The 17021-nt window shown below is 35.3% G+C and overlaps 1 gene segment (V, D, J or C); it reads right to left on the bottom strand.

Annotated features, from left to right (window-relative positions):
* Positions 1 to 4802: 4802 nt before the first annotated feature.
* LOC128318573 (Ig kappa chain V region K29-213-like) lies at positions 4803 to 6034 on the bottom strand. The segment is given in 4 exon segments: positions 4803 to 5090; positions 5241 to 5284; positions 5388 to 5501; positions 5694 to 6034. Coding segments are annotated over 4 exon segments (576 nt in total).
* Between the last annotated feature and the right edge of the window lie 10987 nt (positions 6035 to 17021).

A 17021-nucleotide genomic window follows, 5' to 3' on the forward strand; every position in this document is an offset into this window, starting at 1 on the left:
AATGGCAAGGTCAGCTGTTTATTTATTTATTTATTTATTTATTTATTTATTTATTTATTTATTTTGCTATACACTGAATGTTCATCTGGGTTTGAGATGAAAATGTGAATATGAGATGATAGGATTCAGGCCTAAATTACATCCAGGCTACATACAGCAGGCCATTGATTCACACTTGAAAATTCATAGAATCAATATTTTTTCAACCATTTGTTTTTGTTACCTCATAAGCAAGCTTTTGTATACATAAGTTGAATTCAGAGAGCAATTAAAATATACAATGAGATGTTAGTGTAGGTACATGTGAGTATAAAAGTAAACCACATTTTCCATTCGGTCTTAACATCTTTGTCATGATATCTCTGAGCAACACCAAAACACAAATACGGAAATATGTGGGGTAGATGTAGGCAGATCACAATACCATGTGCTTCCTTATCATGTCTATTTTTTTTCTTACATCCAATCATGTCATATTCCGGGGCGTGCTAAGTACAGACCGCCTATAGTTTAAATATAAATTCAAGCACATTCAAGCGCATTCATATTCTGTTGCTAAATGAGATATAAACATAGTAAAATTCCTGAGAAATGAAAAATGACTGGATTCTGGATCTTAATTTTGATCTTCAGCACCATGTGTAAGTAATTTATATAGATCAATATAAATCTATTACTTTAAACAACTTATTTTGTATGCAATTGTATTTAAAATTAACTCCAATATTATTCCTTCAAGTTTCAAGGTCAATCTTTAATAGCACTTTGTGTATGATAATATATGAAGTACATTCATTACCTAATTAATGCATTTTTTTGCTACATATACAGTCCAACCTGGTAGACGCTGGGTTACTGCACAATCCCTCACAGAGTCACCAGTTTATCAGCCTGATAAAGAGCTCAGTGTGGATATTGGAGACTCGGCTACTCTGCGATGTTGTATTAATAAAACAACATTTAGCACGATATCTTTGTTTAAGCAACCGAACAGAAAAAAACCTCAGATTATAGTCAGGTTCTTTAAAACTGCTGGAGAAATATTTTATAATGAATTCCAAAGGTCTCGTTTTCAAATACAAAGATCTTCAAACTGCTTCAATATGACCATTTTAAACATCACTCAGTCTGATGAAGCCATGTACTACTGTGCACTGACATACCCCAACATTGTGTTTGGAGATGGAATTTATTTAAAAATTAAAGGTAACATGAACACAGAGGACAAAACAGGTAAGGAGTCTCATAATTCATCATTGAATAATTATCCTAAATTCATAAAGCATATTTTGCCTATAAAATCATTTGTACTTATAACATGGTGAAATAACAGTATCAGAAATGACTAGATCTCTACATTCGACAGTGCTCGGTTTAGGAACGGCTTTAGGCTTTTGTGCACTTCTGATTTTCTGTCTCACTTATTTCATACTGAGGAGAAGAAAATGTGATAAAAGTAAGTGCTTTTGTCATAAAAATAATAATTCCAGTTACTTTTATTTCTATTAAAAATCACTAATAAGGCTATTTCTGTATTAATAGAAAACACTTCTATGGAAAATTCTTCAGGAACAAGGCAGGTACGTGTACAACAACAAAAAATATATATAGTATCGATTTTGTATTAGTTTATGGGTAATTTTTTTTTTTCTGTAGATACCACTATGTCACCTTTAGTTATGTATGAGTCTCACTACTAAAAATCCGACTCATGTATGTGCAGTGCTGCTCTTGTTCTGTGTAGATCGTGTGTATAGTGCAGTTACCCATATTGTGTGGTTATTACTTTGAGCTTGATTTCTTTTCGTGTTTTTGTATTTTTTTTTTCAGGAATCTGAAGCTGAGACACTGAATTATGCAGCTTTGCAATTCTCCAAGAGGAAAGCCAAAGCTGAAAAAAGGAAAACTGGCTCATTAGATGAGTGTGTGTACTCCGATGTGAAGAAAACTGTAAGATAAACGATTCATAGCACATGGTACTATTACACTGAAAAAACTACAAAAATGTTTTACCTAGTAAAATATTCTGACTATAAGAAAATGTATACTATTTTTTGCCATGAAATTATGATAAAACAACTAAAAGATTAAATTGCATTACTTTACTGACAGATACATTTATTTCAGGAAGCAAAATTATATGTCAACTGAAGTTTAAAAATGATCTAATATTCATTTACAATAATCTCATAATAAATATTATGATAAAAATTTACCTAAATTCAGTATATTATTTTATGTCTGTACACTTGTTTAAAGCAAATCCATTCTTTCTTTTAAGTTCCCTATTATTAACTTTGACTAAAGGTGAACTTTTAGTGTTGCACTTTTAATGTTGCCAATGAGTGTTTTTTTTTTCTGAAGACACAATAAATGTAAAGACTAATTTCATTAAAAATGTAACCAAAACATAATGTTTAACATTCTTCATAAATTTCTGAGTTCAAGCAAAACTAATGTTGCATTTCTAGTGTATTTCCAAGAAGGATGTGGGTTGGCCTTAACCATAAGTCAAGGACTGTGACATCCGCATTAACTGTGGACGGGGCTTGTTTTATTCACCCATCTCTGTACTTGTGTTTCTGACTCTAGTGAAAGGACACCAAAAATCATATGTTATAAATGGATTCATGGATCCATGGATTAGATGATCAGGCAGGTTCACTGATATGAAACCTGAGAAAACAGTGGGGATTATTAAATCTTGTTTCTTCCTCAACATTACAAAAACAATAAAGGCAAGTGATGTGGTGTCAATACATACATGTTAATACATAACTTGCTCCCAAATGGGTTCCAACCTCTTTGAAGGCTGATTTTTACAATTATTTTACTTTCTTGGCAGTGATGATTAAAGGCTTTTCAATTGGTACGAAGCCCAAAACCATGGAGGCTTTTTTTGTTGTTGTTGCTGCTGCTTTCTCACTATAAGTGAGTAAATGCTATATCTTGCACTTTATTTTAGACTGTTGGGTTATTATATAAATGTGTTACCAATGTCGATAATCAGGTTTATTTACCTCAGAAAATAAGGCTAGTTCGCATGAAGGCATTCCACAGATTTAAAAGTTTAAAAGGATTAAAAACCTGCTCATTCTGTGGCTCAATCTCTAACTTTTACAATAAATAATTTAATTAATTAATTAATTAAGACAATAGAAAAAGAGTTGTTGGAGCTGCTTATTAACAAAAAATGGAGTATGGAAAAAATGTTGTTGAACCCAAATAAAAAAAGATGTATTAAGACCCAAATACTTTTTTGTTGTTTCTTTCATAAAGCAGGAAACGAAAGTGATATATTACATCTGGTTAGTGCTACTTAAGGATGACTCACACACACACACACACACAAGCACAGACAGGCACTGTTCAAAAAAAAAAAAAAAAAGTTAAAGAAGGAGCACTTCAAGATCCACCAAGGAAAAGGCACAGCATCTGCATAAACCATCTTCATGTTCTGCATCTTGAGCATCCAGAGCAGATCAGCAATAAGCAGGCTATTGTCACAGCCTTTAGACAAATTCAGTTCAATTCAGTTCGATTTTATTTGTATAGTACATTTAGCAATGGACATTGTTACAAAGCAACTTTACAGAAATATATAAACTCAGGATGTAAATTTTAAATGTATTAATTTATCCCTAATGAGCAAGCGAGAGGCGACGATGGCAAGGAAAAACTCCCTGAGACGACATGAGGAAGAAATCCTGAGAGGAACCAAACGCAAACAGGAGCCCATCCTCATCTGGGTGACACCAGATAGTGCAACTATAAATAAATCCCTACTACACCTGTGTAATATAGATTCAGAAAGTATAATTGTGTAACCACAAAAATTCATTACAGTTTTCACAGGAGGTCTATTTTGTTGAAGTTACCAACTGTTCACTGATGGAAACTTGAGTGCAAAACTGTTCATGGCAATTGCAGTCCTAAAGCTATCAGAGCAATTGTAGTCCTAAGCCATTGCAGCAAAACTGTTCATATCAATTGAAGTCAAAAGCCATCTTCATGGTTTCTAAGCAGTACCCACAGTAATCTCATGTAACTTCAGGCTGTCTGTGTGGGGCCGTCCTCAGCAGCTGCGGGTGGTTAGACCAGGAGTGTCGAACTCAAATACTGCCCAGGGCAAAAAGTATTGGAATGGCAAGGTCAGGTTTTTGTTTTGTTTATTTATTTTTTTGCTATACACTGAATGTTCATCTGGGTTTGAGATTAATGAATATTCTTATGAATATGAGACGATAGCCTCAACTCTAGACAGTTGCCAATCTTCCCAGGAGTGGCCGTCCCAGCAAATTCAGTCCAAGGTCAGACCATTTAAAGCTTTTAATGCTGTTTCTTAAACATTTTTTTTAGCATATTCTACATATTTTCTGTTATTTACACTTGCAAGAATGAAAAAATGTGCCTTTGAACCTGTTGCACAAAGGCGATGTTATTGAAGCCGTACTGTTTACTAACAGGCAGGAAAAGATGAAGGCCTTTGCTTCTTCATGTAAATGCTTTTGGGTCATAGTTTTGCAGCAAATTTAATGTTAATGTATGTTTTACTCTATTATTACAATACAATCACAGAAATATTACAGTACATATCCAGTACGGTGCTTTGATACCGACAGTACTTTTCCAGGTTGCTGTATTGAAATAAGTAAAATACAGTAAAATGATCACACTTGTTTATACACAACATTTTATTGTAGAAATTACAGAAATTCTGTAGAGTGCACCTACATTCGGCATGGGACTGTAACAATCCTAATAGTTTAAAGTGATTTCAGATGTTATGAGCTTTCATCTGATCTTTCCTCTTACTTTTACTTCAAACTACTGAATTCTTCTACTTACAGCTACAGAAAGGTTAATAAAAATAATACATGTAAGGCTTGCTCTAGATTTACTATTGATCAATGCATTCATGAAACAGTGAGCGACGGGTGCAGTAATATCGTGCTCAATATAAAGTGTTACTGAACTATATTCTAAGGAAAAGAGGAGTATATCACTTCTGAAAACACATTATCTTGAGGTTTGAGTTTCCTGTCTTTGAAATGTAAAGCAGAGAAATTGACCTCAACAGCAGAACGGCCCTGTGGGAATCAACATAAAGCGTGCATTGAAAATGACAGCTATCAGAATTAAATCACTATTAGTGTTATAATTGTCATTGTGATCCCTGATAGCATTGTGCATTAATGCAGTAATGATAATAAGAAATGTGTACATTTAAAGTTATTTACCTGATTCAGTGTTTTCTCTACAACAGAACATTGATGAGATCTCACTGTAGAGGAAAAAATATATGATTCCATCAGAATGTAATACATATTATATAAGTGTACATATTTGATACAATATTTAGATACATAAACTTAATGAAGACTCACCACTGCAGTAATCACAGTTTCTCCCTTTATAGCTTACGACATGAGTAAAGATCACAACCACACACACTCCCAAAGCTACAGCGAGAAAGATCACTACAGGATCCACAGATTGTACTGTAGCACATAAGTAATAATAACAATGAAGATGTATATTATTTTAATATAAATAAATAAAATTCTTTGTAGATGTAAAATAACTATATCCCCCTGTGATCATAGCAATGCTTAACTATTTAAAACCATTAATCTTTTGTTAGACATTAAGTAAACTACATTTTGCTTATTAATAAAATATTATATTCTTACTGAGTGAAGGTGTTTTTAATTGTACTCGTGTCCCGTTCCCAAAAATGATCTTCCCACACACGGCCACAGCGCAGTAGTAAGTGCCAGTATCACTGAGGCTGAGGATGTTCTTGGAGAAGTTGTACACACAGGTGTGTGTAGAAGAGCTGCTCTCACACTGATGGCTGCTGTTGTGATGAGTGTAAATGATTTGATGATGGGATTGTGGTGGAGCAGCTCTGAACCAGAGCACTTGGAGATCTGCTGCTCTGCTCTCAAAAAGAACCGAGCACTGCAGAGTCACTGACGCTCCTGCAGGAACCGAGTCCATCACGCTGCTCTGCAACACTGACACTTTTACATCTCCATCTCCTGTTCAGTGCGAAATATATAAGGTGTAAGATTATAGTTTCATTATTTTCATACTTAGACCTTTATAATAAATACAGTCCACAAAACAGGTGCAGTCAATTATAGCATATGTACTGAGAGACAGTGACTCTGGTGGAAGAACCAATCCAATATGGCACTCTAGAGAGCAGATATATTTTATATATATAATGAAACTAAGTGTTTTTACGGTAAAAAAAATACTATAAAGAGCAGTAAACAGTAATAAATGAATTGGTGTGACGATCCTTCGGTTAAAAAAAAAAACAGTATTCTCAGGTGCAGTGTGTGCAGTTTTTTAAGGAAATGAGCTGTAAGTGTTACTGAGCATCTTGCAGAAGCAGCCACAGTTCTTCTGGAGACTTTGACTGTCGACTCGCTTCTTATTTTTCAGCAAAACCCAGCAGCCTTCATTATGCTTTTTCTCTGAAAAGTGTCTCTTATGTAATATGCTGCCTTCTTTACTGACATACAAACATTTTTCTAGAACATTTAATTTTGTGCTGGAAAACTAATGCTTGGAAATCTGAAATGTTTTTGTACTGAATCAATAATGTAGAAGTCATAAAATAAAAATCTAAAACAAAGTTTGTACTAAAAAAAATAAGGTGCCTAAGACTTTTGCACAGTACTGTATATATGTATATATATATATACAACTAATACACGACTTTTAATACACCCAAATATATATATATATATTCATATTCATATAAATGGAATTGTCGAAAGCAGTGCAGAGTCACATTATCACCAACATCAGCAGTGATCATTGGGTTCGGCTGACTGACATCATCTGTCTCTGCAGAATCTGCTGTTAGGAGTTAAAGAACAAACTTTATTCTACCTATAATACACATAGATTGTCATTAGTGCACTAAGTGCCTTTGATTAGAAACAACCAAAACCATAGACACTTACCATCTTTATTAAAAAGCATTACTGTAATCCACATCATCATCAGCATCTTCTCTCTGAGGTCTGTGTATAGCATGTGTCCTCTTGCTAAAGTGTCAGATGATCAAACTGAGCATGTCTCACTTTGTTCAAAAGATTTATGACACAAGCTAGTATTTCCCACATACAGTCTAGACTAACAAGTTAGCAGCGGTAGATAACTGACTGTGGTCCCTCCTTTCACTTTTCTAAACCTTTCTTCATACAGGAATTGTAGAAAATTGAAGAAATTGAATTGAAGAAACTCTTCAAAAATGACATCAAAAACAAAAAAGAAGGAAATGATGTGGACAACCCCTTTTTGATTTTATTTTTTCTTTTTCTTGTCAGGTTATTGAGCAAAGTAATATCTGACCTGTTTTATCCAACATTTAATTTTTTGCAATCCTGTGAATAATATTCAAGCAAATCTATTTTGAGAGTATTTTTTTTAGATTAATGCAGCTAATAAACTGTCAATTCAGCAAATATTATTATAAACATTCAGCTGAACTGTCCACATACAAATTTGTTTAGCATACTTTGCTACTTTTCTACTCACACAATTTTCCAGTAATATAAGTGGAAGGTTTGAGTAAATCAAATTCCTTTGTAATTCGGATCCATTCTCCATAACATGTCAGTGAGCACTGATGAGTACCAGAACTTACTCCAAACCTCATGTTAACTTGTGGCTGTGTGTGAGGTTGTGTGTAGGTGTGTGTGGGTGTATTTGTACATTTTAAGTCTCTCTGTTTTTTTTTCCAGTAGATGTCTTACACTTGTTTCTGCTTCACTGGTGAAAACTTGAACTTTCGGTGCTACCAGCTCCTATAAGAGCTCTCTGCATTCTGCCTCCTGTAAGCTGTTTTGGATAAAAGTATCAGCCGAATTAATGAATGTACAGTGCTGCTAGAAAGCTTGCGAACCCTTTACAATTTTCTGTATTTCTGCATACATTTGACCTGAAATTTGATCAGATCTTCATCTAAGTCATAAAACTAGATAAAGAGAAACCAATTAAACTAATGGGTTTTTACAGTTTTACATATATTTATTGAGGAAAATTATTCACCATTAAATATCTTTGCCTGAAAAAGTATGTGTAGCTCTAGAAGTATAAGTTAATTTAAAGGGGTAATTGAAGTCACGTGTTGCAATCAAGGGGACAGGAATCAGGTGTGAGTCCCCTGTTTCAAGAACATAAACTTGGATCTTCACTATCAAAATCTGGTCTTCACAACCTGAGGACCTCAGAACAAGAGTTATCAATACTCACCCAGATGGAAAAGGGTTACAAAACCATTTCTAAAGAGTTTGGCTTCCACTAATCCACTGCAAGGCAAATGATATACAAATGGAGGAAATCCAGCACCACCGTTACTCTACCAAGGAGTGGCTGTCCAGCAAAAATCACTCCAAGGGTGTGGTGAATAATAATACGGGAATTCACAAAGAACCCCAGGGTAACAACTAAGGACCTGCAGGCCACTCTTGCACTGAGTAATGTCAATGTTCATGAGTCCACCATCAGGCAAACACTGCAATGGTTGGATAGCAAGAAGGAGGCCACTACTCTCCAAAAAAAAATAATGCTGTCCATCTGAAGTTTCTCTAGACCACATGGATAAACCGGAAGCCTATTGGAAGAATGTTCTGTGGACGGATGAATCCAAAATAGCAATTTTGGTTTAAATGAAAAGACTTATGTTTGGAAAACCAAACACTGCATTCACTGAGGCTGGCAGTATCATGGCTTGAGGCTGCTTTGCTGCCTCAGGTCCAGGACGACTTGCCACTATTGATGACCCATGAATTCTGGATTGTACCAGCAAATTCTACAGGAAAATGTCAGGGTATGTGTCCATGAACTGAAGCTTAACCGTAAGTGGGTCATGCAGCAAGACAACAAGCCTCAGCACACAAGTATGTCTACAGGGAACTCAAATGAATACAACATGCTTGTGTACACTGTATTTATTATTTATGTATCAGTATTTATTATTATTATTATTATTATTATTATTATTATTATTAATGTATAAGTATATAGAGTGTGTAGAGTTAGGTACAATTCACTGTACTTCCTGGGTAATTTAACACATCCCTGAATATGAAAATTACTTTATAGTAGTCATATATTTTCATATGGTGTATGACCTTGAGGTCAACATGAGGCCCAAAAGCTTCTGCAGACATCCAGATCGTACACCAGCCATCCTGCTCTGCACAAGCTCCTTCTGCTATCCTACACTCTTAGCAAGAAGGTAAAATATAGAACCCTTAAGCCACAAGAGCATTAGTGGGGTTGGATAATGGTGGTAGGTGAGAAGACCTGGAGTTCAGTCAGCACTCCAATTCATCCTAAAGGTGTTTAGGACTCAAGTTCTTCCACTCTAACCTTGACCTTTATAGATCTCGCTTTGTGCACAGGGGCATTGTCATGCTGGAACAGGTTTGGGCCTCTTATTTCCAGTGAAGGGAAATTACACATGTATCTACATGCTACAGCATACAAAGACATTCTAGACAACTGTGTGCTTCCAACTTTGTGACAACAGTTTGGGGAAAAAACACATATGGGTGTGATGGACAGGTGTCCACATACAGTACTTTTGACTATATAGTATATCTTGCAGAAATGTACAACTGAATGTTCCATCAGAAAGGGTTCTTAGTAGCACTCATTTTAGCAAGTTAAAGACCATTAATATTCCTAAGAACCCTTTAAGAACCCTTATACTACAAGCCCCTACAAGTTCCCTCTTCCTTGAGTGATTGCTGACTATGACCAACTTCTCTCCTTCACCAACAGTATAATTCTCTCTGGACATTATTTCTTAATAAATACAGTATGTGGTTTAAAAAAACTACTGATAATGTTTATTAGGGAAACTGGATCAACAGCATAAAGTCATGTGTTAGGAGTAGTTCAGTTTTCCTTAAAAGAAAAATGACTTGCACAGAACAGTAGGTTTCAATCAGTGTCAGTGACTAACAGCATTCAGACCAAACCAGCTGAGTCAAGTCATATTTCATAAGCCAGTATGTGTTTAGAGATTATAGAAAAAAATATATTGTTCTATAACAACAACAATAAGATTATTTGTTTTATAGTGTTCATATCTTAAAATGGTTATTATTATCTATATACAGAGTTAAATTTAGATTTTGAAATAACTTGTGAAATAACTTCACTGTTACCTTTATTAATTTCTATTAATACACGTATAATCTGCTTAGACAATTTATTATTATTATTAAATATGAATAAATGTAAGCTTTAGTTATGTGTAATACTTGTTTTCCGAATTATGATCATGACCATGTGCAAGATTTTTGTGTTGATATGGGTGGAGTTTTGTTCAGGCCTTAATGTGGCTCCTCCTTCACCAGGGTGTAACACTAACCAATCACAATCTGTCTTTCTCTCTCTCTCTCTCTCTCACTCTCTCTCTCTCTCCCTCTCTCTCTCTCCCTCTCTCTCTCTCTCTCACGCTCTCTTTCTCTCTCTCTCTCTCTCTCTAAGCAACACTGTGATACCAAAGACTCAAAACTGATAAATCAAAATGATTTGTCATCAGTTACAACACATGCTGGTGTCAAACTTTTTTTTTTTTTTTCTGGAAATGAGCTTTAATGAATCGTGATCAGAGAAGGGAAAAATAGTAATTTAAGTTAATTCGATAGAGTTTCATACACAAATATAATATTTCCTAATATTTTAGCTGAATGAATTTATGCTAATCAATCTAAATGCATTCAGGGTAAATGTACACACTCCTCTGGATGCAGAATATTTTACATTTATATTTCTTAGCAAAATGGTCTTTATTTCAATAGTGTGTATTAAAATGTGTGTGTGTGAGGTGTGTGTGTGTGTGTGTGTGTGTGTGTGTGTGTGTGTGTGTAAGTGGTTTTGTAGCTCTGTTTGTCTCTTTGCCTCTTCACACGCTGCAGCTCTGAGTGTTTCATCTCTGCAGGCCGCTCTGACCGCCCGAGTCGCTTTTCTCAGAAACCACCATCAGTTTCTCACCTCTTAAACTTTCCACAGGATGTGTGGCTATTTTTATTTGTCTCAGGCCTCACCATTGTTTTTTTTTTCTTTTTCAGACACCATGTAAAATTAGAAACATCTCCAGACTTCATATAGATGTGTAATATTGTAACTCCTCTCTTCTAAAGCACCAGATTTCACCCTGCACTGTAATCTGGTCTAAACACACAACAGCATGTTCACTTTTTTACACAGTCAGTTTCTCAGCTTTAGTTCATCCTGAAGATACTCAAGAAAATGAAGTTTTCTACATCACTCTTGTCTAGTTATACATTATGTAGCTGTGTGTGTGTGTGTGTGTGTGTGTGTGTTTAGGCCTTGTAGAAGCTATATGGAGCACATTTAATTGACTAGACGGTGAAAATAATCGCACAGTGAATCTGTACATTTATGGCACAGCACTGTTCTTAATTCTTATTTGTGATTGGTCAGAGAGTGTTGATTAATTTTCTATAACAGCAGTTCAGACAGTAGTGCAGCTGCAAATCACAGGGTTATATTAATGTGCTTGTTCTAATATGTTACTGTCTCTGTAGTGATAACTTTTAGTGTAGTGATACAGGGACTTTTATGTTGTATGCTCCATATAAACAGATTTTTTAAAAATTTGTAATCATTGATGTGGTGAATTTTTCGGTAAGATGTTTATTCAGCATATATTTAGAGACATGAAGTTTATTTAGTCCACATTAATTTTATGATAGTGGTTTTACTGTTAAAGATTTTGTCAATATACTAAAGGGGTGTGTGTGCGTGGTTGTAGGCAATAACATTTGTTTACTTTAGTCCTGCTAATTTGATTGGTTTGCTCTACAGCACAAAGTTCTCTGCTTGGGTAAACAGGAAGGTACAGCGAGCAAAAACCACACTGAATGTTCCACATAGCTCTCAGCTTTAACTTTCCAGACCAGAACTGTGCATGCATTCTGCATCTGCTAATGAGCAGTGATAGTTAACAAACTTCTTATGAAACCAAGAGATGTGAAAAGTCTCACGGCCCACTTATGTATATAACCAAGTGCAAAGGTTTGCTACTCCTCTGTTTTAACAACAATATGCAACAAGACAGTATATTAGTACATTTCAAAATAAAATAAATACCAATATATAATTAAAAATCAATTCCAAAATTAAAAATAAAATTACCAGCCAAAAACACCAGCCAGCAGCCATAATCAGTTGTAATACTGAGAGGCGGTGTTAATATTAGCTACACTGCTGATGCCCAACATGTCTATTCTTTTGTGTTCAACTGAAAATAGTCTAGAAGTCTTCACACGATTCACGTGTTGGGCCGAGATCCAGCAGCAGCTCAACACAACCTGCACTGAACTTCCTGATTAGAGGCTTGTGGGAGGAGCTTCTCATAATCCACCAGATCAAAAGCTTTTCACTTTTTCACTCATCAGCTGCCGAGTCGCTGCAGGGCTCAAACATCGTTCTTCATTTCTCCTGATCTCATTAAACATCTGCAGGTGACATTTCTCAAGAACACCTGACCTTGTGACCTCCATCTCTTCTTTATTTATGTTTTGAAAAAACTATTAATAGGAGAACTGGACTATAATTAAGTTTGTTCTTCTTGGAAATCTGCTTTGGTATAAGAGGAATAAAACACTTTGGCATGTGCTGTTAAAGGAAAATAATCAACTTCAGTGTGGTAACAGTAACTCTGCTTCATCACTGTGTACTGTATTTAGCTGTATTTCTTGTTATCTTAAACTTGTCACAATGTTTTCACAATGTTATCTATATGTACAGAACCCATGTATTGTCTTGTACTGTAGTGCTGAAGGCCTGACAATTCATCTTACAGAAATACTGAAAACACAGTTTCTTATGGCAGTAAAATTGACTTGCCTTGACATAACATAAAGCCACAGCACCGCCCTGTAACCACAGACCAAAGCCAGAGTAACCTTAAATAATCCCCTAATTTATCCCCATCATCATGAGGTCTATGTGGGTAGAATACACCTCTCACTTTTTTTTTCACTTTTTTTTCACTTTGTTCTTCTTATATGAGGTGACTTTTTTAAGAGCTTTCTGTAAGTGCATTCTTCCTCTTCATCACTAATTCTCTTCTTTTACTCTAACTCTCCTAATGGATACTAATTACTAAGTCCTTTTCATTCTCTATCTCTCTCTCTCTCTCTCTCTCTATATATATATATATATATATATATATATATATATATATATATATATATATATATATATATATATATATACAGTCAGGTCCATAAATATTGGGACAGTGACACAGTTTTGGTAATTTTGCCTCTGTACACCACCACAGTGGATTTGAAATGAAGCAGTCAAGATGTGACTGAAGCGTAGACTTTCAGCTTTAATTCAAGGGGTTTAACAAAAATATTGCATTAACCGTTTAGGAATTACAGCCATTTTTTACAGAGTTCCTCCATTTTCACAGGCTCAAAAGTAATGGGACAATTGACTGATAAGCAGTTTCATGGCCAGCTGTGGCCTGTTTCCTCCTTATATCATGATAAATTAAGGAGATAAAAGGTCTGGAGCTGATTCCAAGTGTTGAATTTGCATTTGGTAGCTGTTCATGGGAACTCTCAATATGCCGTCCAAAGAGGTGTTGATGCAAGTGAAGGAGACCATCATTAGGCTGAAAAACCAAAACAGACCTATCAGAGAGACAGCAGAAACTTTAGGAGGGCCAAATCAACAATTTGGTACATTCTTAAAAAGAAGGAATGCACTGGCGAGCTCAGCAACACCAAAAGGCCTGGGAGACCACAGAAAACAACTAAAGTGGATGATTGCAGAATTCTTTTCTTATTGAAGAACAACCCCTTCACAACATCTAGCCAAGTCAGGAACACTCTGGAGGAGGTAGGCCTATCATTGTCAAAGTCTACAATCAAGAGCCACCTTCATAAATATAAATACAGACGGTTTACCTCAAGATGCAAACCGCTGGTAACACTCAAGAACACAAAGGCCAGATTAGACTTTGCTAAAAAACCTCTAAAAAAATCCTGACCAGTTCTGATGCAAGATTAACTTGTACCAGAATGATGGGAAGAGAAAAGTATGGAGAAGGAAAGGAAGGGCTCATGATCCAAAGCATACCACATCATCCGTCAAACATGTGGAGGCAGTGTTATGGCATGGGCATGTTTGGCTGCCAATGGAACTGGGTCACTGGGGTTTATTGATAATGTGACTGTTGATAGAAGTAGCAGGATGAATTCTGAAGTGTACAGAGCTGTACTTTCTGCTCAGATTCAGTCAAATGCTGCAAAACTGATAGGACAGCACTTCACAGTACAGATGGATAACAACCCAAAACATACTGTGAAAGCAGCCCAAGAGCTTGGAAATTAAATGTTCTTAAATGGCCGAGTCAGTCACCTGACCTCAACCCAACTGAGCTGCTTTTCACTTACTGAAGGCAAATCTGAAGGCAGAAAGACCCACAAACAAGCAGCAACTGAAGATGGCTGCAGTAAAGACCTGGCAAATCATCTCAAGGGAGGAAACTCAGCATTTGGTGATGTCCATGGGGTCCAGACTTCAGGTAGTCATTGACTGCAAAGGATTTACCTCCAAGTAATAAAAATAATCCTAATATTTATGATTATATTAGTTTGTCCCATTACTTTTGAGCCTGTGAAAATGGAGGAACTCTGTAAAAAATGGCTGTAATTCCTAAACGGTTAATGTAATATTTTTGTTAAACCCCTTGAATTAAAGCTGAAAGTCTACGCTTCAGTCACATCTTGACTGCTTCATTTCAAATCCACTGTGGTGGTGTACAGAGGCAAAATTACCAAAACTGTGTCACTGTCCCAATATTTATGGACCTGACTGTATATATATAAAGATAGATAGATAGATAGATAAACACAAACGCAATATGGCCAAAAGTATGTGGACACCTGGCCATCACAGCCATATGTGCTGTGGGTATTGAACAGCCCCATTCCAGATTTAGATTTTGGAGTGTGACTTTGGGGATTTGTGTTCATTCGGTCAGAAGAGGGCAGGAACATTATCTTGCTGGAACAGATTTGGGCCTCTTAGGAAGGGAAATTGTAATGCTACAGCATGCAAAGACATTCTGGGCAGTTGTGTGCTTGCAACTTCATGGCAACAGTTTAGGGAAGAACCACATATGGGTGTGATGGTCAGGTGTCCACTTACACACACACACACACACACACACACACACACTTACTTATTTACTTATTTATTTATATTGTATGTACTTTCTTAGGATCAGTTCTAAACCACATACCTGCACACTAAATACAATGTCAAAATGCCTGCTACTATAGAAGGTGTACTTTTTTTTTTTTTTTTAAGGCACTACTTAGTACACTATTTGGTATGTGGTCTGGGACTCAGCCTTTAGACTACAGACCTCTATTTTAGCTCCTGGTCAGGATTTTGTCGCTGTCCATGGTGTTGAAACTCAAGTGAAGTAACAATGTGAGTTAATTTTCTTGGTTGCATCACATAAAAATAACACCATGTATGTCACTAAAAAGTAAGAATTAATTTTTCAGAATTTTCTTTTAGTTTTTCTTTAACATAATTACTTCACTTCATTTAATGATCTTTTTTTCAAAGACTAGATTTCCTATTACATCTGAAGAGTGAAAGTGAAAGTCTGTTGCTATCCCTGGTGTTGAAAGTCTTGTGAGGTAAAAATGTAGTTGGTTACCATAGCAACATCAACCACAGAACATCAGTCAACTACAAATACAGTGTTAATGCACCTCAGTAACCTTTCTGCTGAATAATTGAATGAATAGTAGATATTCAATTTAAATACATTTGAACAAACAAACAAAACAAATTAATTAATTAATTAATAATCCAGCATTGTGTCTTATGTAAACAGCATTTTTTGAGTGACATTTGCATGCTCCTGAGAAAAGGTGAGATTTGAAGGTAGCATGGCATGTATCCTTCTCAGACAACATAATCCCATAATCCAGTTCACCAGACCAGAGTTCTGAAAGTAGATTAAGTTAAATTACATTTAAACTCACAACTTTCTACAGCAAGCAACCAAGCACCTGTTTACACAAATGAAAGATGATTTAAATATACACCAGTTTTAACCACTAGGTGGCAGTGTTAAGCTCTGAGAGTGGAATCTAGGCTTAAACAAAATTTAGATATACAATTGAAGGAAATATAATGTATTTATTGTCATTTCATGTGCTTATATTTACTGACAGTTCTACAGTCCTGTAGATTTTATATTATTTATTATATTTTTCTACATATTCAGACCTGATTTACTTTATCATAGAACATCAGTCTTCAGTCCCTTTAATAACTGATCTGTTTGAGGTATTTTTTTTATCAACTTTTATTTATTTAAAAATTAAAGGTATAATCTGGATATTTTATTTAACTTTTTTGAAAGGAGTCTTCAGTGCCGGAGTGTTGTAACAGTCAGAGGTAAGACTCATTTATATCTAAGTCCTCAGATAACACTGATCCTCTTCATAATTTCAGTAGATCCTACATTTATATTTTCATAAACACATTTACATATTCACTGATTAAAAGAGTTCTCTGTAGTCAGTGATAGGTCACTTAGAGACCAGAGGTATGAAAGGCTATAATAGTATAACAGTGTAGACTCAGTGGATTTATTTTAATTACATCGTAAAAAAATTCTTTTAAATGCATCAATTATATTATGAGTAGTGTGTGAAGCTCTCTGGAGTAAGAGCTCTTACTCAAATTCTCATGTTTTTATTTATTTCTTTAACTGCTCTGTACTTGTACTCTGTAATCTGCTTCTTTTGTAAATGACTTCCTATGAAAAAATTCTCTGACATTTTAAACAATGCTGATCAAGTGCTCAACCAAGATTTTCTTTAAACCAGGTTATTTTTTATTCCTCCATTACACGTGAGAGGACATGTAAATTATTTTGAATGAATTGGGTGAGATGGGGTTGGGGATAA

The sequence above is a fragment of the Pangasianodon hypophthalmus genome, chromosome 7 (assembly GCF_027358585.1).
Source record: "Pangasianodon hypophthalmus isolate fPanHyp1 chromosome 7, fPanHyp1.pri, whole genome shotgun sequence".
Taxonomy (NCBI): Eukaryota; Metazoa; Chordata; class Actinopteri; order Siluriformes; family Pangasiidae; genus Pangasianodon; species Pangasianodon hypophthalmus.